Consider the following 25,346-nt stretch of genomic DNA (forward strand, 5'->3'; position numbering starts at 1 on the left):
TGTATGACCCTCAGATAAACCTGGATAATAAGATTGCAGGAGATCCCAAACAGCTAATATAGAGGGAAAACAAGACAAATAAGATAATTATGATAATAATAATAATAATAAAGTAAAATAGAAATTGGTTGTGGGCTAGACCACTGACAAAAATATAATGGGAAAAAGTGATTTAATATGAATAATTTCTTCCTTTCTCTACTAGAGAGGAAAACAAGTCTGTGTAAAAATAAATAAATTAATCAATAAATAAAAAGCTACATTGATTTCACATTAGAGTGTTTTTCATCTGTTACAAAAAAAGGCATAGGGGAGAAATGAACAAGATGCTTCCCTTCCTCTCCGAATGATAATTTTTCAGTGTGCAGGTCAAGTGTGAAATTGAGGATTGTCTGCTGCACCCCTGGGACCAACACAGTGCTGTCTAAGGAGAGTCTTATGATGAACACAGTCCTGTTTCAGGAAGCTTGGCTGTTGCCCTCAGAGGTTTAATGTTTTTGTTGTTGTTTTTTTATTTTTATGTTGTTGTCTTCTCACAGGCCTGAATGCAACCGTAACATGATATTGCACTAAACGGGTGATAGATCCCTGTTGAAATTCTATAACTGGCAAAAAGGCATTTACTTATTATACTGCAGAGGTTGCTTTCTTGAGTTTGTACTGCTATGACATTCAGCATCAAGCCCAAATTCAAGCTTGCAGACTGCAATGCTCCCTTCAGACCACAAGAGTTCGCTCGTGTCACAGTGAAAGGGGCCACGTTTCCCGTACGTTCGCCAAACTGTGGATTCAATCCAGTTTTCCTGAGCAACCAGTGGGCAGCGCCACGTTGATTCTAATTGCCTGTTTTGTATTTCTGGTCTTGAGACGCCAAGTAAAAACTGCCAAAATGAGCGATCCAGAGGAGAACAACAACCATTTAAGTGTCGCTTAGTGTAAAAAGGAATTTCAGGCTCAACATGTGCAGTTGTTGGCTGTCATAACTCAGAATAATTAATCAACTTAATTAACATCGCTTCATGTCATCTACACACTCAGGTGAGGCACTGTCTATCAAAAAAAAAAAAAAAAAAAAAAATGTAGACTCTGTTAAGTATCGGCATGTTTTTGGACAATTCTTTTTATAAATGTAGTACCTTAACATTACATTACCCCCTAAGAATATACGCCAATGCGAGTGAAAACACTGGGGACCGGAAATTGAAAACAGTCGAATCGTCGAACACTTCCGCGTTCAGGAAAAAGGTGGATAATTAGGAAACATAAACAGCCTTGTTATTTCTGAATCTATCAAAAGACTGTCTTGAGATAGTTTAAGTAAGATCCTCTTAATAAATGATATTGCACCCGTACGTTTGTTTGTTGGTGTGGTTTAGTCAAACAGTCCATAGATTTTTGTTGATTTTGTGGACTTGGAAAAGTCTCGAACATGTACAACTGTATCATTGTGTCACTCGATCATTGTGCTGGTTGAGCCCTTTTTTTTTTCTGAGAATAATAATAATAAAAAAAAATAAATAAAAAAAAATGTTTAAGCTCACATCCACATATGAGAAAAATTCTTATTTCCAGCAGCATACTACTAGCACACCACCTTTCCTCATATTCTCCATCTTAATTCATATTGGCACACTAAAGTGAGAAATTGCGGTCACTTTGTCACAAAGAAGAGTTTCAGTGGTGGTTTAGGGGGATTTGGGGTGGGGGGTTGTTCGACTCAGAGTCTCGTCTGAGCCTCTGTAATGTAGATCTCGATGCTGTCTGCACTCTCTGTGGCAGAATTCTGGCGGAAAGAAGCAGAGCGTTTGGTCTGGAGTAGCCTGCGCCGCATCTCCAGCTTCTGGCGTTCGCCCGTATCCAGTGATTTCTCCCGTTCGGGCACGCTACGGCCACGCGAAACCACCAGCATGCCTCCACCACCGCCCATCCCAGCCTCAGTCGTGCTGTCGGCCCGCAGGCTGCCCGTCACACCGCCAGCCGGCTTCTTTGGTAATGGAGGCGGAACATTTTTGTCCTCCTGAGTGGAATAGCAGGGGAGTGGCGTGACAGCATGGATGACCAATGCGGGGATGGACGGAAAACGCGGGAAAGGACACCAGACACGCACACATACAAGCAGAGGATATGTCAAAGAGAGGATGGAGACCAAAACAGATAAAGAAAAGTAATAATCAAAATAATGATGATATTGGATTAGTGTATTTAGGGTGAGACATGACGTGAAAGAAGCACAGTAAAAAACAAAAAAGAAAACAGAGAAATTAGTAACTACAGAATGACAGAGGTTAAGTAATTATAGGCTTTAATATTTAAAAGCAAAAGAACAGCTCTTTAGGCAGTAAATCTGCTGTTAATTGTTATTCCAGAACATGCAGGTCATTATTCATCTACAGTTTAGTTCCTTTTGTTGCTTTTGTGTTTGGTTGATGGCAGAGAGCAGCTGGGGCCCAATACATGATCAGTTTTCCTGCCCACTGCTAGTTTGGCACTGGAATGGAGCTGTGGAGGGACTGGAGAAGAGCGGACCTCCCCTCTCACCTTCTTCTCAGGGGGCAACCGCCAGCCCGTGTCCTTCAGCCGCTGGAGGTCCTGAAACTTCACTCGAACGTCCTCGATGGCGAGCTGGAGGAGGTCCCAGTAACCGGCCAGGTCCTGACTGGTGGGCTGAGGGTATGATGAGGGATCCTATAAGAAGAGAGGGGATATATTATTGTGAAATCAAGCAGACAATAGGGTAGCAGAGTATACCGGTGCTACGGTAGTATCACGATACTAAAGCTTCAAAATACTGGTGGTGCCACAGTATTTTTTAAACAGTAGTACCGTAAGTTATGTTGTATGTGCGGTAGTAAACATTAATGTCGCTAAAACCTTTATTTGAATCAGACCTTTAAAGTAGTCTTTTCGAGTGGCGTTCCTTTCATGCAGTGCCCTTTAGGAGCACAAAAAACACCTTCGGACACATCCCACGGCTTCTGCAGAATACACACGGGTTAGTGCCACTTCATTTAACCTTAATGCTTTATCTTAACATCTAGATTTACATATTTACAGTTTTTCTGAAAAATCGAACGTTGCCCTCATTTCATTTTTTCCAATTACAAATGCATGGTGGCGGTAACTTGGCACCAATGGTCTCTACCATCAACTTAAGCTCGCGATGCTTTTGGGAAACGCAGATCAGTCTGATCATGCCCCTGAGCCTTGCGATCAAGCCAGTGTGTGTGTAATCTGCATTCCAGCTGCTGTTTACCAGGAGAGAGGGGCTAAAGCAGTTGTAATGAAACAGCAGCTCAAAACAGTCTTTTCAATGTTACAACATCTTTATGTTACCAACATTCAAATAATCACAGAAATAATGGAATAAAAGTTTAAAGCCATTGCCGTTTGAACTGGCTGTTTTTTTTTTTTTTTCTTTTTACATCAAACTAAGAATCTATAAGGTAACAAGTTAGTCCATTTGAGTCTTCTTCCTGTTCATCCATTAGTTATTTTCACCACTTTTAGAGCTACAAGTGGAATGGCTATTTTTTAAGAACCACTATGACAAACTGGATTAAGAATTAACACTCTATCGTGTGGTATCGTGATACTACTTTGTATTGTGATTCTTTAGCTGGTATAGTATCGTAAGGCATGATTATGGTATCGTGACAACCCTAGCAGACAATATTGGATAAAGACATTTTACAGAAAGAAACCCCTAAAGCCGGCGTCACACTAGCAGACTCCAAACAACCCTCGATTGAGGGTGTCACACTTGCCAACTGTTTTGCCGAGAGGTAAGCATTATTTACCTTCAAATGTTTTTACTCTGCAAAGCTACTTCACTGACTTATTTTTGAAACCCCAGTTGAACAATGCATAACACGTCAGGTTGATTATTACACTGTAATGCTGAATTATCATTATTATTCTGATTATTAGATTTGCATTATACAAAAGTAATATATTTCTGTCCTATTTACTTCATCTTCACCTATGGGCATTCATTTTGACACTGAAAGTGCTGCAGTATTTACTTTAACTTCACAAGGAGCTTTTATTTTGACACAGAAAAGGCAATAAACACACTCCAGGTTTTGGAACGCGGATGGTCATATGGGAGAAGATGCCAAATTTACTGTCACTCTCTCAGCAGCTGTAATCAATACCCCCTCGCAGCTGTAGTAGTTCGTTTTTTTAAACTGATTCCAGGGTAATATATCACAAAGCATAATGTTATAAACTTGCACTCAGTATTTAAAAAAAATTATTATATAAAAAAGTTTGCTAGATTTATGCTGCTAAATAAGGCGGAAACGCGTCATCACAGTGTGTGAAAAAGTTGTGTATTTGACAGTTTACAATGTTCATTTCTTGAAAAGCTCCTCCTTTTCTGTTATTCTGTGCCACATTTGTAGATTTGTATAATAACTTGTAACTGTTACTAATGTTTGGAATTGCACGAATAATTGAACCTACATTACTTTGATTGCACAATGCACGTGAACTGATCTGAAAGCGCCGCCATGCGTGTGCACAGATCAGTGCGTCATTGGTTTGTTCTGAATCACACACAAAAACTTAAACAACTTAAAAACACTTATGTTATGTTAAAAGCACTTATGTTTAGAGGAGGAGTGCTAAATGTATAGGTTATTTCAAAGCACTCACCACACTATGTTGGCACATCATGTAGAACTGCTGTACTCTCTGTGACATGAGCATCTGAGCACTGCCAACAGCTCCTCTGATGAGCTCCAGCACTGAACCACACAAACAGAAATAAAAACACACTCAGCATAAATTATCAGCATTTAGACTTCAGAAGAAAAATAACTGTATTTTGAGTAAATCCTCAACACAACAGATCAACACAGGTGGTGTTCTCATCACAGCTTACACTTGAGAAATCAGGGCACTTACATTACAGTGTTACATAATGGACTGGACTGCTATGTTTCAAAACCTAGTGAGCCGTTTACAGACACAGCACATTAAGGTATGATAGGTGCACTCCCAATGCATAGAATGTTCCAAAAGATACCATCTTTTGGCCAAATTCAAAGGCAGCAAGTACCCTTCCCAGAAATTACAGAATGCAGTGAAAAAATAAATCCAAGATGGTGGATAAAGCTAGAGAAATGTTGATAATTACACACGACTAGTTAAATATTACAATGGCATTTAGTGCCATATTAAAATAAACAACATCTAAAATTATGAGAATACAGTAATAGCATTATGAGATTAAAGTCGCAATTTTAGGAGAGTAGTAATGAAGTAGTAATGTTACAAGCATTAAGTAGCATTATGAGTTTAAAGTCATAATATTATGAGAATAAAGTAGTAAGGAAAGTAACATCAAAGTACTTTGGTAGAGAACAGTAAAGTGGAGCAGATGTAACCATTGATACCCTTGGAGTCAACCACTGGTTGCCTTTTCAGATTTCACAAAAGAGGCAATTTCCTGAAGGTCTGTCTGATGACATGGTTAAGATAGTTTGTTGTTTAAAATTCTGTCACATTCTTTCTATGATTTCACAAAATTCTCCACATACTGGAACTAAGGGGCCAAGCCCAGCTCCTGAAAAACAACCCCGCACCATAATCCCCCCTCCACCAAACTTCACAGTTGGCACAGTGCAGTCAGACAAGTACCGTTCTCCTGGCAACCGCCAAACCCAGACTCGTCCATCAGATTGCCAGATGGAGAAGCGTGCTTCGTCACTCCAGAGAACGCGTCTCCACTGCTCTAGAGTCCAGTGGCGGCGTGCTTTACACCACTGCATCCGACGCTTTGCATTGCACTTGGTGATGTATGGCTTGGATGCAGCTGCTCAGCCATGGAAACCCATTCCATGAAGCTCTCTACGCACTGTTCTTGAGCTAATCTGAAGGCCACATGAACTTTGGAGGTCTGTAGCGATTGACTCTGCAGAAAGTTGGCGACCTCTGCGCACTATGCGCCTCAGCATCCGCTGACCCCGCTCTGTCATTTTACGTGGCCTACCACTTCGTGGCTGAGTTGCTGTCATTCCCAATCGCTTCCACTTTGTTATAATTTGCTAATACTGTATGTTTCTTGCATTGATGAAACTGCTGTCTTGGCGATCAATTCCTATTGTAATAATTAAAACCCTTTCACACATATGATCAAACCGGTGTGACTACACTTCGCTGGGCTCAGACATGTACGATCAAACCGGTGCGATGTGCATTCGTGCTGCCGTTTACCAGAAAAAGAGGGACTGAAGCACTTGTCATAATGAACCAGCTGCTCAAATAGTCTTTTCAACATCACAATATCTTTATTTTTATATGTTACAAACTTTCAAACAATCACTAAATAAAAGTATAAAGCCGTTACCGTCGGAGTGCACTGATTAGATGCAGCACTGCGGCCATGTTTTCTGACGTCAAACAAAGAATGTACAAACTAGTCAGTCCACTCGACCCATTCCGTCCATTACAACCACTTCCAGGGCTGGGAGAGTGGAAGGGCTAGGGCTGCATTCCATTTCAAATTTTTATCCCCTTCCCTCGCAAACTTCACTCTGTCTCATGGACTCGGACTGCTTACGTTGCGCGAGTGTCCACTACTGGTGGAAGACATGCAATGGGTTTAACTGGAACACCCTTAACCTTTGATCACTTGGAGCATGTTGAAGGCTGATGCCAATTTGTGGAATTATTTAGTGATTTTTGCACCTGAGAAAACAGTGTTTTCGGAGATTGATTTCAGAGGCTTATGTATAAATCTCGTATGTTTAATATATATATTTTTTTCATTACAATGAATTGTTAGAAAGGATTAATCAAGATTTACACAAACGAAAATGTTAACATTACAGTGAACACATAGGCTATAACTGCGTGATAAACAGTTTAAGGTAGCTACAAGTTTTATGTTGTTAAATCTCAATATAACATTTCTAAACTGCTTAATTGACCTTACTTCACTTCCATCATACATTAGACTTGTGTGGGGGTGGGGTTTATGAAGTGCAATCTGCTGTCACGTCACAGTCGAGTTGCATTGTGGGATATGGAGCTGCCTGAAGCGTACATCAGAGTAGACTCGGTCAACTTGAGGGGTTGAGGGTCTGTCAACAGAAACTTCCCTTGCTCACTGAAAGAAGTGGAGCAGACTTCCAAAATGGCGGTGGGGATTCCCCCAAGGGGAAGTGCTTAGGGGAGTTAGCGAGTGGATGTTAAAAGTGAAGTGGAACGCAGCCTAGGTTTTTAGAACCTTCTGTGCTCCTCCTTTTGTATTGTTCTATGACAATACAAACTCAGAATCCCATCTTGCATTGCAACGAAATATGGCGGCACGCATAGCCTGCAAGTGCATTCGCGATCGCATCTTATCTATCATAATGAATCATTATAAACATCTAAAAAACACATTATATGTTTGATAATATACAATCTGACCTTCAGTGCATCTGCTGTGAAGTGTAAGGTAAGATATATTTTAATTACAGTGCGCATTAAAGAACTCACGCTGGGAGATCCGTCAGTACAGGAGAAAATCGCATGGCTTTTCTTGTAATACTGAGATTTCTACTTTATTCATGCAATATTACACTTTAATGAAATAATTTTAGGACCTAATTATTACTTTATACTTCTTAAATCTTCTTATTATGGATTAAACTCCATTATATTATGACTATTCTTGTAATGCAACAACTTTATCAATGTAACATTACAACTTTAATATTGTAATGCTGTGACTTTAAACTCATATTTCTACAATATTATTCTTGAAATGTTGTGGCTTTAATCTCATAATGCTACATCTTTATTGCAGTAATTTCAGCTTTATTCTCACAATATTACTTTATTCTCGTAATAATACAACTTTATTCTCAAAATTTTTGCTTGTTAAATTTATTTTAATGTGGCACTAAAACACAGTCGTAAAATATTAAAAACAGATTTTACACATCTTTTTTACTCAAAACTTCTGTGAGCAATGTACAATTATGCTTATTAGAGTATTGCATTGTACCTCTCATGTCACCTGTATTGAAATAAATTGTAGTTCCCCACAAAGCCCTCTCTTCTGTTCCTGCATACTCACCCTCTTCTGGCAGCTCGTTTGTCTCTGCTTCCCTCTCCATGTTCTGGCACCATCCCTCCATCCTCTCCACCTCTGTCTGTAGGAGACGGAGGAAGAATTCTCCATCCCGTAAGCAGGGCGAGGCTCTCCCTGACTCCGGGAGGCTCCGTGGGCCCTCGTTCCAGACTCCCACTCCCCGCTCGGGTGCCAGAGGCAGGGGGGAGTGAGAGCGAGGCAGGGCCCTCATTTCTGGACCGGGCTCAGTAGTGTAACCACCATGGTAATCCTCACGGTAGGCCCACTGGCCTTGAGTGTGCACTGTGCGGTACTCTGCAAACTGGCTGGCTGATTCTGGTTCCGATGAGTGGCACTGGAATGAGCAGCCAAACTGCAGACCCTTGTCCTGAGTGGGGATGGTCAGCCCACTGAAACCCTCCGTCTCAAGATCAGCCTGGACACTTGCGGTCACGCTGTTGGAGCGTTTGAAACGAGCTCGTCTGGAAACAAACAACAGGAAAACTAACTTATTTGTAGTGGTAGACGATATATTGGCCAGGCCGTTTAGTTAACTGACATTTGACATTTTTATATAATCTACATTAGCCAATAACCAGACAGAAATTTGATCATAGTGCACATTTTCTCTAAAATATTTTAGAGAATTGAGTCAATATTGTGTAAAATAAGTGTTCATTTAATTTCAGCAATTTATGACATTATTGGTTTTTGAAAAAAGCCAATAAATTGATGATCAAAGGGTGAAACTGGATGTAGAAGTTTTGATTTGTTTCTATTTCAAGTCATCTCTTATCTGCCAGACACTGTGACACAGCTTTAATAAATGTGATATAGTTAATATTGGTTAATAAATGTCAAAAAATAATAATAATAATAATAATTACATATGACCCTATTGCATTACTAAGACACTTTCGTAGCAAAAGTTTTTAAGCTTTGTTAACACCAAACTACCTAACAGCTCTGACTCTGAACCAATAGCATGTCCCCTAAATCAAGGAAGAGCCTGACGAGTATAATTAATGATCACAAGACAGAGAGTATAACAAGCTCATATGTGGATGAGTGACAATGACATCATTTCACAAGTTTCGCCATGTTGCTTAATGGCTGCCTAATTATACCCTCTCACCTCACTCCATGTTCCCAGCACATACTCACCCTATGTGTGCATTTGCTTGCATGTGTGTGAACCTTCCACCTGCACCTCTTGCTCATCTAACACTGACACATTCACACCTCACCCCACATCACAAATAAACCAACCACCCCTCACTGCTTTTTCACTAATTAGAAGAACAAAGTGAAATATCAGAGAGATGTTTTGAGTTTTGTGGATTTTAGTCCATGTCTATTACCCTAGATTCCTTCTATATGCTAGCGTACTTTAATATGAGATGAATTTTGTTTTTACAAAAAGTTAACTTCGCACAGTCAGCTGGTCATTATTATCCTGAAGGGGTTTATTTTTCAATAATGTCTGGCCAACTGTACATTAATCCACTTGTTATACTGCTACTTACCATATAAGTAAGTAAATATAAAATATTGAGCTAAGTTGAAATTATTTGATCATATTAGAAGATGGAGTGCGACGAGAAACATGCTCAGTGTAGGTAATTGGTTGCCAAGTTTAGCGATCATTAAATGAAAATGTTATATCCACTGATACAGTTGAGTCAGAAATTTACATACAATAGGTTGAAGTCATTCAAACTAATTTTTAACCACAGGTTTAATATTAGCAGACTATAGCAGTATAGTATATCTACTTTGTGCATGACAGTAGTAATTTTTCCAACAATTGTTTACAGACAGATTGTTTCACTTTTAATTGACTATATCACAATTCCAGTGGGTCTGAAGTTTACATACACTATATTAACTTTGCCTTTAAGCAGCTTGGAAAATTCCAGAAAATTATGTCAAGCCTTTAGACAGTTAGCCAATTAGCTTCTGATAGGAGGTGTACTGAATTGGATATACCTGTGGATGTATTTTAAGGCCTACCTTCAAACTCAGTGCCTCTTTGCTTGACATTATGGGAAAATCCAAATAAATCAGCCAAGACCTCAGAAAAAAAAAAGTTGGTTCATTACGACAGTCGCATTTCACCCTCTAGTGACAATCATGTTTAATGTTTCATTTGCTCGTCACGAGGGTGAAGATATATGTGGATCGCGATGTCAGAGCATGACCTGCCCCAGTGTGAAGCCTATTAATGCAGCACAACGATCCCCAAATGAAGCAGCATAACTGTCCACAAGTTGTAATATAAGATAGATCTAGGGTGACAATACGTCCCAAATGGACCTTTAAAAAAGTTAGACTGGGTTTTCTACACTCATGTTGTGTTTTGTCATAAACTGACAAAATGAAGTTACTTTATTTAACTGCAACATGTGTACCATTTAAGCCCACATGTGTTCTTAATAAGCCCACTATGCTTTTAAAAATGTAAATGCTTCACATTTTACTAAATAAACACCTCAATTTTGATACTTTTTGTTTAGATTTAGACCTCAAACATCATTACCAGTACGTGAAATATTTAATTTCTGAATCTGACAGTCCTTATATATATTTTTCTCTGCATATTAATTTTCTCGCTGCAATGAAAATAGATTCAGTATGTAGAGTTGACAAGGAATTCAGTTTAATATGAGGTTCAATGGGTTATTTGCTCAGTGGGCTTATTAGGAACAATAGGGGTCAGTGGAAAATAAACATCAATAATTTAAAGTAGAGTCAAGGTAAAAATATAATATTTTTTATGAATAAAAAACACTATATTTTACAATGTAGAGCATGTTTGTTATTGTTGTTTAAATAAATAAAATAATTATTTAGCTTTTAAGATATGAGCAAACAGGCTTTTCAAAGGCACTGTTCCTTATAAGCCCACATGAAGAATTTTTTTTTTATTTCTGGATAATAATTACAGACAGAGCAATAAATCTTGTTTGAGCTCAAGAAGCTTCTTAAATATTTTCATTTAATGTGGCTATCAGCAGTTTTTATTCATTTTCTTTCTTTTAATACATCTGTCTTTTTGAGCATCACTCAGGCAGTGTCCTGCACTAGCTCCAGATACTCATAAAATCCATCATTTCAAATACAAAGTATTGCTGTAAAATATAAAGAAAATAAATAATATCAAGTATCATTTGATTTATTAATATTTATAATTTTTTATCATTCCTCACCCAGTTTATTCAGCTGACTCCAGAAAAATAGCTTTTTTTTTTTTCTTTTTTTTTTTAGGTCATTACAAACAGTGAAGTTTTGGAGCAACTTCCAAAATGGCCACTGAACGGTGGTAGAACATGTTCCCAAATAACTCAAGAACTAAAAATTGGCTCCATATAAAAAGTAAATTAAACCAACAAATATGTGTATTTCCTCTTCAGCATTTTTTGTTTTCTCTTGCTTTCTGTCTTTTTTATATTTTCAAATAAAATAGTAAGTGGGCTTATACGGTATGTGGGCTTAATTGTGTCACTTCCCCTACTCATCTTGCACTCTTGGGCATATACAAATTTGTGTCAGATGAAATGCTCTCTAGAATGAGAATGTCCCTCCCCCTAATTAATTATGCCACTGACTAGAAATAGCAAGTAGCAAATCATAGATCATGGCAGTGACGTAAATTAAAGGCTATTGGCAATAAAATAAAAAAAAGGATGAGCCTTTCAATATGCCCCGCCCCAACTTCCTGTTTCAATATGAAACATGTCAACACAGGAAAGAAAGCTAGGTTGCATCCAAAAGCTAAGGCAGCTGTCTTGCTGCCTCACTGCCCAGTCAGTCAATGACTTCACAGACAGTGATTTGCATATGAAGGAACCTCCTAAGGACACTGGTTTTGGATAGCCTTCCAAGGCACCATAACGCCATGTCTAATGACCTAAAACTAATCCAAGTGAGTTTAAGGCATAACCAAGCAGAAATTTAATAGCTTCATTTTTTAATTATTGCTTTCACCTGCTCCATCAGATGCCATATTTATTCTTTCAACCAACCAGTGAACCGCACATGCAGGATTTTGGGAATCAAAGTCAGCGAAGTTTGGACTAATGCTGTCTTGAAAAACTGACTAGATGAAGGCATCTCATAAGACATGATGTGAGAAAAATATCTGATCAGATGTGCATTGATGCCATGCTCCACCTACAGCTGCTAAAGGCAGCATTTTTCAGCTTTTGGACACAACCCTGCATTCATCAAGGCATTTCATGAAGAATGAAACAACAACAAGCAAGGTTTACCGCTTGTCATCCTCCACTTGAACCCCTATGGAGTGCACCTCTCGCAGCGCTTTGCTTTCTGGATCTGAGTCGGTCAATGTCTCTGAGCTGTCCACCTGTCCAAACAGAGAGATATTTAATGAAGCAGTTAGACCAGGACACACAGAGATATAATCGCTTTAAAGCAACAGGACACTCTGAACAATGCTTACGGGATAGTGCCCTTTTATACCTGCACTGCTATGGAGGGTCTCCATTTCCTCCCCCTTCCATCCAGTTTGAAGTCCTCTCGTCCAGTCAGAGCTTTTGCCAAAGACATACTGTTCTGTGGCAGGGAGGCAGATTTACCCAGGCTGCCTCCAGCCCGATCCCTGGATACCCTTGGCCCCTCCAGCAGGTTATCAGCTGAGCTGCTGTGTTTTGGTTTCATTGGAACAGGTCCACCACTGAAGCTGACTGTCTGAAGGGCCCTGCCATTTAAGCTTTCTGCAGAGTTGCTGCTCTGTCTGACCCGTGTCGGGCCTCCACCCAGGTAGTGGCCACTTCTGGAGGTACGGCCCCCGCTGCTCTCCGTCAGGTCCACTGAGTTGCTGTGCTGTCTGGGGCGGACCAGAGTGGGCTGCCCTGTGCTCTGGAAGTAAGTGTCCTGAGTGGACTCAGTGCTGCTCTGAGCAGTCACAGAGATTGTTGGCTTGGACATGCGTGGGGGCAGAGGAGGGGGGCCTTTCCTGTATGGAAATACTGTAAAGACAGGATTTGTTAATACTTGTTTTCAATAATGTAATTCATTTGAAAGAAGAAAGGCTGTTCACCCTTGAAACAAACTCAGACAGAACAAAACAAACTCTCTGTTGGAGTTAACTTAGATCTGTGCTGAAGAAGGTAAATCTTTAGCTTTAATTATAAAGTGAGGATACATGAGCTTTCAACATTACATTACCTGCCAGAGGCAGGGGTCAACAATAAAGATGCCCTGCTGGCCAGTACTGCATTTCCTTGTTGCTAAATGTTACAATCATTAATCTTATGTAAATGTGTTTTAATGCCTTGCAACTTAAACATTTGGATATCTGTAATATATTGAACATTATTGTTGCGAATTCTGCCGATTTAAACTTATAATAAAGGTAACATTATCTAGCTGGCTAACATAATTGAGGTTTTGTCAATATTGTGAGAATGATTTGTGGTAGTCTTGGCATCAGTAAAAATTGGTTGAAAAAAACTAAATCAATATTGTTTTGCAACGTATTGCATCATTTTCCAGCAAAGGTACTTTATTGCAAAGAAAACATAACATTTAATGAAATATGTACCGTACATATTATTCCTGGAACATATACAAACAAAAATATATAAATAAAATATTTTTTTTAGGGGTGAGGCCAGTGTAAAGGTTTTCCAGGCAAGTAAAAATCTGAACCACTGTCCCGACTGGGCCAGCAGATAACATTTTTCACGTTGAGCACTGCAGAGGGTTCAAGTACTATAGCCCATTTTTCTAGATGGGCCCCAAAAAGTATTCGAAGTGACTATTTGCACCCCGGTGTAAATAGCATCTGCCACACAGTGCAGCTATTTGCACCCCAATAGTCTAGTGGAACTTGAGAAATATATGACAGACTAGACAACAGGTGTCGCTGCAGTGGCATGGGGTGTAAAGACGGTGTGTGAATGTGCAGTGTAAACCTGGTGATCCCGATTCGATTCAGCCTTTTGTCCCACTCTTTTTCCCATCCAATTTCCTGTTTCCACTCTTAATATTTCCTTTAATACTACTTAAAATAATAGATAAAAATTAATATAAATGTTGATTTTATCGCAGTGATTTGGTCACGGTGAATGTCGAGGAGTGCAGGATTGATCTGGAGGTGGGGTCTGTCGATCACACCCGTTCCCGCAGCTCGGCATCGCTTGTGTGTACATTGCATCACTGTATAGTAATATTGTTGTAACCATGTTTTTTTTTTGTTTTTTTTTGCAGAAACCGTAGTTTTAATGCAATTAACCATGGTGATACTACAGTAATGTGTTGTTAATATAGTAAGTAAGCATGATTTATTAGGTTACTGTAAATTTAAAACAAATTACCATGGTGAAACTGGTTACTGTAGTAAAACCAAGGTTATTTATTCTAAGGTAAGGTTAGGGTTAGTTTTAAGGGTAGGGGTTAATATAGTGTGTCTGTGGGACTCTAAATAAACACAATAAACACACTGCAGTGATGTCCATACTGTATGTTTGTATTTAAATATGGGTGCAAATAGTATCTGCCACTATTTGCACTGGGGTGTAAATAGCATCTGCCACTATTTGCACTGGGGTGTAAATAGCATATACCATTATTTGCACCAGGGTGCAAATAGCATTTGCCAAAACTATTTGGTAGTGTTGGATTCGAGTCCACCTTAGTCAAGTCCGAGTCAAGTCCGAGTCTTTAAACAATCGAGTCTGAGTCGAGTCTTGAGTCCAAAAGGGGCTGAGTCGGACTCAAGACTGAGTCCATATCAGGCCGAGTCTGAGTCGAGTCCAAATGAATCTGTTCAAGAATCTGGATTAAAATTGTAACCGTAAACTCAACATCAATATTTTAAGCTTATTTTAACAACTAAGAAAAACTATTTGTCAATATAAATGCAAAAAACAAATGATTAGTATCCTGATGAACAAATTTCAAAGTGGTTTTAGAATGAAAGCATATGCTTTAGGTGTATGAAAACAAAACTGTCCTTCAACACAATTCTTATTGCATTCTGAAGACTTTTTCCCCTCCACTCAACACTAAAGAAAGGGAAAGCTGTGTTAGTCATTACAACCAGAGTTATTATTATTTCAAATTTTAATATAGTTTTTATTTCTACTTCATTTTCAATTTGTCCATTCAATTTAGTTTAATTTTATCTAACATTATGGGTGAAATACATTTAATGTATTTATTTAAATATATTTAATATGGTAATATTAAAACATTGAATAATGCCCATAAAATTAAATATAACAACACAAAATAAAAACAGAAGGGATCAGATACCTTAAAAAAAAATATTTATATACTACAGTACTACACTTCACAATTTTCAGTCCTCCTGCTGTGTCTAGGTGTAGCCTACTTCCCTAAAGTCAAGAGTTTTGGGCTCACCTTGGGCTGACGTTTCGTTCTTTCACATTATATTTAGTATGGATAATAGGTGAATAGAGACTACTCCCCTCACTTGTGTTTTTCATTGTATTTTCTGACTTTTTTGCCATTGAAACGCAAGTGCCAGCTTTACAGGTAACACACAGAGGTTGCACGACAAATATGTGACAGACTGAGTTGCAAAATTTCCATCATGGTCTATTTCATCCGTCATATTTGAAATGTCCCTGATATGTAGTAAATTTGATTTTGTCTCGATATAGTCTACATTTTCAGTTAGAAATGACTGCGTAGTAAGCGTGAGTCTGATAAAACACGTTCTATTTAATAATTTGCAGAGTTGGGGAACATACTTTTTAAAATGTACTTATGTTATTGATATTTCTGGATGAGCGAATGGCGATCTCTTTCCTGGACACACATACAGCATGGGCGCACGGGCGAAAGAGCTAAAAAAGTACTTTGAAAGAGTGCACGCTGCTGCTCTCAGCCAGAATAATCACACGTAAGGACATATACAGGTGCATCTCAATAAATTAGAATGTCGTGGAAAAGTTCATTTATTTCAGTAATTCAACTCAAATTGTGAAACTCGTGTATTAAATCAATTCAGTGCACACAGACTGAAGTAGTTTAAGTCTTTGGTCTTTAAGTCTTTGGTTCTTTTAATCGTGATGATTTTGGCTCACATTTAACAAAAACCCACCAATTCACTATCTCAAAAAATTAGAATATGGTGACATGCCAATCAGCTAATCAACTCAAAACACCTGCAAAGTTTTCCTGAGCCTTCAAAATGGTCTCTTAGTTTGGTTCACTAGGCTACACAATCATGGGGAAGACTGCTGATCTGACAGTTGTCCAGAAGACAATCATTGACACCCTTCACAAGGAGGGTAAGCCACAAACATTCATTGCCAAAGAAGCTGGCTGTTCACAGAGTGCTGTATCCAAGCATGTTAACAGAAAGTTGAGTGGAAGGAAAAAGTGTGGAAGAAAAAGATGTATAACCAACCGAGAGAACCGCAGCCTTATGATTGTCAAGCAAAATCGATTCAAGAATTTGGGTGACCTTCACAAGGAATGGACTGAGGCTGGGGTCAAGGCATCAAGAGCCACCACACACAGACATGTCAAGGAATTTGGCTACAGTTGTCGTATTCCTCTTGTTAAGCCACTCCTGAACCACAGACAACGTCAGAGGCGTCTTACCTGGGCTAAGGAGAAGAAGAACTGGACTGTTGCCCAGTGTTCCAAAGTCCTCTTTTCAGATGAGAGCAAGTTTTGTATTTCATTTGGAAACCAAGGTCCTAGAGTCTGGAGGAAGGGTGGAGAAGCTCATAGCCCAAGTTGCTTGAAGTCCAGTGTTAAGTTTCCACAGTCTGTGATGATTTGAGGTGCAATGTCATCTGCTGGTGTTGGTCCATTGTGTTTTTTGAAAAGCAAAGTCACTGCACCCGTTTACCAAGAAATTTTGGAGCACTTCAGGCTTCCTTCTGCTGACCAGCTTTTTAAAGATGCTGATTTCATTTTCCAGCAGGATTTGGCACCTGCCCACACTGCCAAAAGCACTAAAAGTTGGTTAAATGACCATGGTGTTGGTGTGCTTGACTGGCCAGCAAACTCACCAGACCTGAACCCCATAGAGAATCTATGGGGTATTGTCAAGAGGAAAATGAGAAACAAGAGACCAAAAAATGCAGATGAGCTGAAGGCCACTGTCAAAGAAACCTGGGCTTCCATACCACCTCAGCAGTGCCACAAACTGATCACCTCCATGCCACGCCAAATTGAGGCAGTAATTAAAGCAAAAGGAGCCCCTACCAAGTATTGAGTACATATATAGTAAATGAACATACTTTCCAGAAGGCCAACAATTCACTAAAAATGTTTTTTTTATTGGTCTTATGATGTATTCTAATTTTTTGAGATAGTGAATTGGTGGGTTTTTGTTGAATGTGAGCCAAAATCATCACAATTAAAAGAACCAAAGACTTAAACTACTTCAGTCTGTGTGCATTGAATTTATTTAATACACAAGTTTCACAATTTGAGTTGAATTACTGAAATAAATGAACTTTTCCACGACATTCTAATTTATTGAGATGCACCTATACACATGAAAACTGATGCGCAGTATCAAACACACAGAATGTATGATAGTACTAACTGTAGAGAGCACATCAATATGTAGACAAACCAAATCCCTGTCATTTTGAGGCAATTTTGAAATCCTGGCCGGATGCTTTTTTCAGATCTGAAAAAGAGGACATGTCTGGAGAAAAGAGGATGTATGGTCACCCTATGTTACATTATTTTTTGTTGTTTGTTTGTTTGTTTTCATTGCATCACAAATGCCATGGACTCAGCCAAAACCTCAAGTCTGAAAGGCTCGAGTCCGAGTAAAAAGGCATCCGAGTCCGTGACAAGTCCAAGTACAATAAAATTGGACTCGAGTACCCCAGCTCTACTATTTGGACTTTTAAGCCACACCTATAATGTATGAATTTCATTACATTAGATAACAAAATATAAAACCAAGTCACAACTGCAAACAAATAATGTTAAACCTTTTCTCAGAATGACCTTCATTTTACATTTTTTATTTATTTATTTATTTATTTTTACTTTTAACTAACTGGCCTCCAAGTAATTTAAAATGAATTTTAAATCCCCCTTAAGTTCACACAGGTGTCCTATAAGAGTAGCTACATGTTTAGTTAATAACATTGACATATTATGATATGCTTTTCCAGAAGGTGTCTGAATTCTTTATCTTACATTTGAACACTACTGTATATCTTTATAATTAACTTCTTTTTGTAAAATTATTTGCTTTATAAATTAATATTTTTATTTTATTTTTAATAATGGCCACTTTGTATCATAGTTTGTTTTACATTAAAATACATTTTTGGGGCCAAATACTTTTTGGGGCCACTTTACATATTCTTTTATTGGTATTATAAAAGTATCATGCTAAACGTTTAATTTACTGTACAATATAACAAATATGAGTGAGATATCACTGAGAACTGTAAACTTTAAAATAATTAAGAGAAATAGTGAGAATCTGTAAATATATGCAAATGTAGTTTCATAAAGAGAACATAGAAGCATGAACTACATGTACTGTATAGATTATAGCTTGGAATCCCCACCCGACTATTATCATACAAAAAAGCTTTAGAAACATCCTTATAGCTTAAATAACACCCACCTACACACACACACTCACTCACAAGCTCTTGAGAGCGGAGACACAAAATTCTTTGGGACACACTCTAAGATTAAAGGAGTTTTAAAAAAGCATGCATAAGCCCTCCTTCCATCTCTCTTCTCCTCTCCTCATCCCTCTCTCTTAAAGACACTCAGACGGTGTGTGCCGTGAGTGTTGCCTTGGGAAGCTGCAGATGGATGCTTTTGACACTTCGCAAGAGCTTTAATAAATCTCCTGTGAGATTTTCTTCTCTAAACGAGAGAATAAGAGACGGTGGAAAAAAGACAGAAAGCCATCTGCATGATACACACACAGACACACATGCACACAAAGAGAGATATGCACTGAGCAGACACTTCATCAAAAGTTATTTACTTTGCATTTAAAGTATATATTCTATCAGTATGTGTGTTTCCTGGTAATTAAACCCATGAACTTGTAGTTGCCAGTGTAATGCTCTACCAGTTGGCCTACAGAGTGCCATTACCAACACTATGTTGACTACAATATAAGGGTCAGACGGGGAGACGGTCTCATGGGAATTTGTGCATTTTAGTGTTCACAACATAATATTTGTTTACAGTCTTCATATACTGAGAGAGAACAGATATAGAGGAAGCAGTTTTTATCTAAATCCCTTAGCTGAAGTTATTTTTCCCCAGCTATCCCTATGAGGCTGATCCAGAAACTCATTAAGTCACTAATCTAATCCCTGTGACAGCATAGAGACTAGTAGGTAAACCCACACACCAGACTCTCACACACACATAAACACATGCTGATGACTCATCACCTGCTTCACCCTTCACACTCCCCTGTGGGCCAGACATGGAGAACACAGACAGACAGTCATCATCCTGGGAGCAACCGGCTTGGATGGCCCGTACGTAGCTGTGACTGCGGGTACGGAAGCATCCGGGTAGATCTAGCGCCTCGACAGCCTGTGATTCCATCTCTCCAAACAGGTTCAGAGTATCTCCCAGCTAGAGCACAAACACACACAGCTGGCTTTTTAAATCACGGTCCACATAGGCAGAAATAAGCCAGACTTGTTTATGTAACAGTAAAAAAAAATATATATATATATATATATATAAAATTTCCTTGAACTAAATAAAACATTACAGTGTTCTGGCATTATATATGTATTACTGAATTTGGCCCACAAGGAATCTGCACCTGCAGAACTCACATTTATGCATTTGACAGACACATTTATCCAAAGCGACTTACAGTGAATTACATGTATGCATTTTATCAGTATGTGTGTTCCCTGGGAATTGAACCCATGATCCTGGTATTGCTTATGCCATGCCCTGCTAGTTAAGCTACAGGAACAACAAGAACTCAGCAGAAAGCTCTTCAATATTGGAACAAAATGGGAATCTGTGGATCCATTCCACAGATTCTCCCACAAATCAGCACAGATACAACAAATGTTGTTATTGCTATTATGCTATTACTATTGTAATCCATTATAGAAACATGTACTATGTGGTAGGGGCCTGGCCGATAATCGGATCCGATATTCATACTTTTTCTAATTATCGGAATCGTTATTTTGTCTGATCTGATTGCCGATAAATTTTAAAATGCGTGCCATTGGCTCTGATGCCACCGCCAGTGACCGCCTCTCTCTGAAAGGTTACTGCTTGTAGTCTGGCTCAATGTCCTGCACACAGTATTATCGGATTGGTTATACACTATATTGCCAAAAGTATTCGCTCACCTGCCTTTAGACGCATATGAACTTAAGTGACATCCCATTCTTAATCCATAGGGTTTAATATGACGTCGGCCCACCCTTTGCAGCTATAACAGCTTCAACTATTCTGGGAAGGCTTTCCACAAGGTTTAGGAGTGTGTTTATGGGAATTTTTGACCATTCTTCCAGAAGCGCATTTGTGAGGTCAGACACTGATGTTGGACGAGAAGGCCTGGCTCACAGTCTTCGCTCAAATTCATCCCAAAGGTGCTCTATCGGGTTGAGGTCAGGACTCTGTGCAGGCCAGTCAAGTTCTTCCACACCAAACTCGCTCATCCATGTCTTTATGGACCTTGCTTTGTGCACTGGTGTGCAGTCATGTTGGAACAGGAAGGGGCCATCCCCAAACTGTTCCCACAAAGTTGGGAGCATGGAATTGTCCAAAATCTCTTGGTATGCTGAAGCATTCAGAGTTCCTTTCACTGGAACTAAGGGGCCAAGCCCAGCTCCTGAAAAACAACCCCACACCATAATCCCTCCTCCACCAAACTTCACAGTTGGCACAATGCAGTCAGACAAGTACCGTTCTCCTGGCAACCGCCAAACCCAGACTCGTCCATCAGATTGCCAGATGGAGAAGCGTGATTCATCACTCCAGAGAACGCGTCTCCACTGCTCTAGAGTCCAGTGGCGGCGTGCTTTACACCACTGCATCCGACGCTTTGCATTGCACTTGGTGATGTATGGCTTGGATGCAGCTGCTCGGCCATGGAAACCCATTCCATGAAGCTCTCTACGCACTGTTCTTGAGCTAATCTGAAGGCCACATGAACTTTGGAGGTCTGTAGCGATTGACTCTGCAGAAAGTTGCGCACTATGCGCCTCAGCATCCGCTGACCCCGCTCTGTCATTTTACGTGGCCTACCACTTCGTGGCTGAGTTGCTGTCATTCCCAATCGCTTCCACTTTGTTATAATACCACTGACAGTTGACTGTGGAATATTTAGTAGTGAGGAAATTTCACGACTGGACTTGTTGCACAGGTGGCATCCTATCACAGTACCACGCTGGAATTCACTGAGCTCCTGAGAGCGGCCCATTCTTTCACAAATGTTTGTAGAAGCAGTCTGCATGCCTAGGTGCTTCATTTTATACACCTGTGGCCATGGAAGTGATTGGAACACCTGAATTCATTTATTTGGATGGGTGAGCGAATACTTTTGGCAATATAGTGTATGTCACTAGTAACTGGCCAATCAACACTGTACTCCGTATTTGTGGGGGAGAGGTGGGAAAGAGGAAAGCAGCGAGAGAAAGATGCATCAGAGAGGACGAGTTGTTTTCAAAGGTAAGAATGCAGATAATGAAGTTGCAATAAACATCACAATACTCAATGCTAGCGGTCACCAATTAGCGCTGAATTTGTTCCATCCGGACCATCATGACAGTGGTTGCCCCATGTCAGCAGCGTGACAAAACAACAGAGCTGTGTACACTGCAAGTGCTCCAGGGTGTAGAGGGCACTGATCTTTCAGCGCTATATCTTTGAAAACTCTTGCACCAAACACGATTTATTAATGCCCTTTCGCACTCCACACGCATCGCAACATGACGCACCGCATAGTAGAGCTGCAGACACGGTAATTTTAAAGACAGCAGACCATAACGGAGAAAACAGTGAGCAGCAGTATAGATGGGCAGCAGAGATAAGGATTGATTTAACAGAGTACTGGCCCATATGAGTTGCTGTTTTTACATGTTAAAGCTAATGATGGCATTGATGGTGGTAGCTAACTAACCAACATTAGGAGGTTTAGCAAACGTAACGTCAACTTTGCTAGCGTTAAATCTTTCACCTCTGTTGTGAATAAAATCCCGTTTCCCTTTTTGCACTTGACCAAACGAGTGTCAACTCAAATAACGTTGATTCTCATCTGTTATCACATGTTAATACATAACATTCTGTTATGAGTTTTTCAGTTCATTATTTTTATAAATTTAACATTTCAGTTCAAAAGAAATGCTGCTAGGAGCTCCCTCCACTTTATTTTTGAAAAACAATAATGCTGATATGTTGTTTTCCAGTATTTTTCAAAAGATAATATTGAAATGTTCAGTTTTGCAGTATTTCATTAAAAACATGTTCACTGGACATTTTGTGTTTGAGTTAGTGTAAATTTTGACACTAAAATGTAAATTTTTACTGCAAATGTATATCGGCACCAAATATTGGTTATCGGTCTCGGTGATTCCTAATAATTGGTATCAGCCCTGAAAAAAACAAACAAAACAAAAAAATATCGGTCGACCCCTACTATGTGGAGACTGTAATGTACTTGCATAGTTATTTTAGGCGTGTTTACACAGCAGAGTTAAGTCTGCTCTGAGACTGCTCAAAATTTGGTGTAAATATGCAAAAGCCAGACTAAATTAAGCCTGCTCTGACACACCTCAGCAACTAGAATCAAAGGCAGTTCTGATGCTGCTTAAATTCGGTGTAAATGAAATGCAGCATCAGAGCAGCCTTAAACTTTGTTGTTGTCATGATAGAGCATTTATTTCATAATTTTGTTTCATAATAAAAGTATAACTTTATATTTCATTAATTTCACACTATATTCATTATTTTATATTTTAAATGTTCATCTCATAACATTATTTATGTGTTTGAAACTGCTTTGTAAATGCATTTATGCCTGCTCTGAGCAGCATTAAACTGTCTAAAATGTGACCAATTTATGATCGCTGAAGGGAAAATTATATGCACAAATAGCTTAGACTTTAAATAACTTGCAAATATGACATGAACAAAACACTGTAAAAACTGGTAACATGCAATTGTTACCTTATAAGTATCTGTTTCTACTTGATCTAACCTTTAAAATGATTTTTGCTAACCTAAACTAATTTAGTCAGGTTAATTCAGTCAATATTTTAAATAATTCAAATATTAAATGCTATTTTTGACTTGAATAAAAGCAGTTAATTCAGATACTACCACATGCAGCATTTTTTGGGATACCTGACAAAACAATTTCAAAGTGTATGCAGAATATCAGCAAGAATTCACAGTGTAAGCTAGAGTAATGATGACTTTCGTCAGGACTCAGGCAGTGTGAATGCGTTATACCTGAGAGCTGGTCAGAGAACGTGTGTAGCTGCGCGAGCGGGTTTGGCCTTTCGGAGTTGTACGGCTGTTCGGGTAAGCGTCTGTACATTGTTTACAGGAGTACCTAAGGAGAAATGTACTCTTTTAAGTCATCAGCTGGCATCAGAACTGCTTGATTCGATTAAACAAAGCACACAGACATTAAATATTGTAATGCCTGAAACATACTCGACATAAGTATGTGAGTGCAAACTCTTCTAGTTACCTAAAATAGATTTTCATGTGTTGTTGTGTTCTGAAATGTGTAAGAGCGGAACTCATTCTCAGTTTCATTCTCAGAGTTGCCATGAGGGGCGCTATAGTGGGCATTCATTAAATTTTCTTCTTCTATGGTCATTGTTCTCTTTTAGGTCAACTGCTGCCATGACGGAGCAGCAAATAGAAACTTGAGAATCTTGCTGAGCAAGTAAGCTATAGTTAGTTAAACTGTCTACATGCTTTTTGCTAAAATACTGTACTTACACATCCATTTTGATGGCACAGACATTTGAAGGTAACTCTTTCGCTCAACTGATTACTGAGGTATGCTACCACACCAGTAATGCAGGAATGCATGTTATAGTAAATTACTACAATGGGACTGTACGCTTGCAATGTACTGGTGAATCATCTGTGTTTGTATATATATGTAGAGTATGTTTCTGGCCTACATCTTGAAACATTGACACACAACGGTCACCAAAACCTAAAATAAAAACAAAGCATATGACAACTGACTTGGATGTGGAGGAGCGCTGGTCCATGCTAAGAGAGCGACGGAAGGCTTCTCTCTGGGCGATGAGGGCTGATTTGGGCGAGGCTTTGGGACTGGTGTCCGAGTCGGCACTGTCATCGTCCCCCATGGCCTTGATGTAACTGCCACTGCGCATACGTCTGCAGGGAATCTCTCCACCACTGTCAGACGGACCACTACCACACCAGTCATCTGAGGGCACCTGCAAGAGATACACATGCCTGCAATGTCAGCCTGGACTTTTAGGATGACCAGACATCACTGTTTTGTCCAACTGGACCTGTCATCAGAAATGTCCCATTTTTGAATATGCATTCAAAACAGCACCACAAAGTGAAATAACACCTAATGTATCAATAAATATGCAGCATCAGAGCCCACAAGATACCATCTCAATCGTGTGGTGTTTGTTTTGAACAACAGATGGGGCTGCACGCTATAGCAACTTCAAGTCCTATTTTTATCTGTCTTCCTCTACTCATTGCTTGCTAATTTTGGAATTGAAAACTGGACCAGAGAGAACGTGCATCAGGAACGATGGCAAGGGCACAATCATCGCTTTATAATAAAACATACAATATAGGACCAAAGTTCAGCCAAACTCAATGTGGCGTGAGCTGATAGGTTCTTTGAGCTTGTTATCTGTTAGCCACTCATGTGGCATGTTAAGCCAATCGGGTGGCATGGTGTAAGCTGGCATGGTGTAAGCTGATCGGTCCTTTGACATGTAATCGGGTAGCCAATCAACTTGCGTCTGTCTCTTTGTGTAACATTTAAATTGCTCAGTTTTGCAGACAAGTCAGTTTCACTGCAGCATGCTGTGAGGGTTATTTCTCTGAAACCCACCTCCAGCCCAGCTCCACCTCCCTTGATCTGCTACATGGGGATTGTTAGTTACGTCTATTGTGCAGCAGTATGTTTATACATGCTCGATGCATCATGTCTTGCACTTTGTCTAATTGTGCAGCAGCAGCATGTCCTCATGCTTAATTCAGTATGTCTTTGTATTTTCTAGAAGTAGCAAGTCTCTGTATTTGTCCTGCAGTGGCAGCAGCAGCATAGCAG

General features: G+C 39.3%; 2 protein-coding genes across 2 annotated transcripts in view; one reads left to right on the forward strand and one right to left on the reverse strand.

Moving 5' to 3' along the window:
- LOC127421662 (uncharacterized) overlaps positions 1 to 25,346 on the forward strand; it is a 726,036-nt gene that overhangs the window by 276,629 nt on the left and 424,061 nt on the right. The gene's annotated exons all lie outside the window — the stretch shown is intronic.
- The window catches only part of LOC127420805 (disks large-associated protein 3-like), a 311,007-nt gene continuing 287,187 nt past the window's right edge, over positions 1,527 to 25,346 (reverse strand). The window contains exons 4-12 of the mRNA XM_051663354.1: positions 24,266 to 24,483; positions 23,510 to 23,612; positions 19,468 to 19,657; positions 12,548 to 13,056; positions 12,337 to 12,431; positions 8,072 to 8,547; positions 4,657 to 4,748; positions 2,539 to 2,685; positions 1,527 to 2,017 (exon numbers count right to left, since the gene is read on the reverse strand). Coding sequence (XP_051519314.1) covers positions 1,718 to 2,017; positions 2,539 to 2,685; positions 4,657 to 4,748; positions 8,072 to 8,547; positions 12,337 to 12,431; positions 12,548 to 13,056; positions 19,468 to 19,657; positions 23,510 to 23,612; positions 24,266 to 24,483 — 2,130 coding nt within the window. The 3' untranslated portion in view covers positions 1,527 to 1,717. The remainder of the gene's footprint in view (positions 2,018 to 2,538; positions 2,686 to 4,656; positions 4,749 to 8,071; positions 8,548 to 12,336; positions 12,432 to 12,547; positions 13,057 to 19,467; positions 19,658 to 23,509; positions 23,613 to 24,265; positions 24,484 to 25,346) is intronic.

Source organism: Myxocyprinus asiaticus, chromosome 30, assembly GCF_019703515.2.
Source record: "Myxocyprinus asiaticus isolate MX2 ecotype Aquarium Trade chromosome 30, UBuf_Myxa_2, whole genome shotgun sequence".
In the NCBI taxonomy this organism is placed as follows: Eukaryota; Metazoa; Chordata; class Actinopteri; order Cypriniformes; family Catostomidae; genus Myxocyprinus; species Myxocyprinus asiaticus.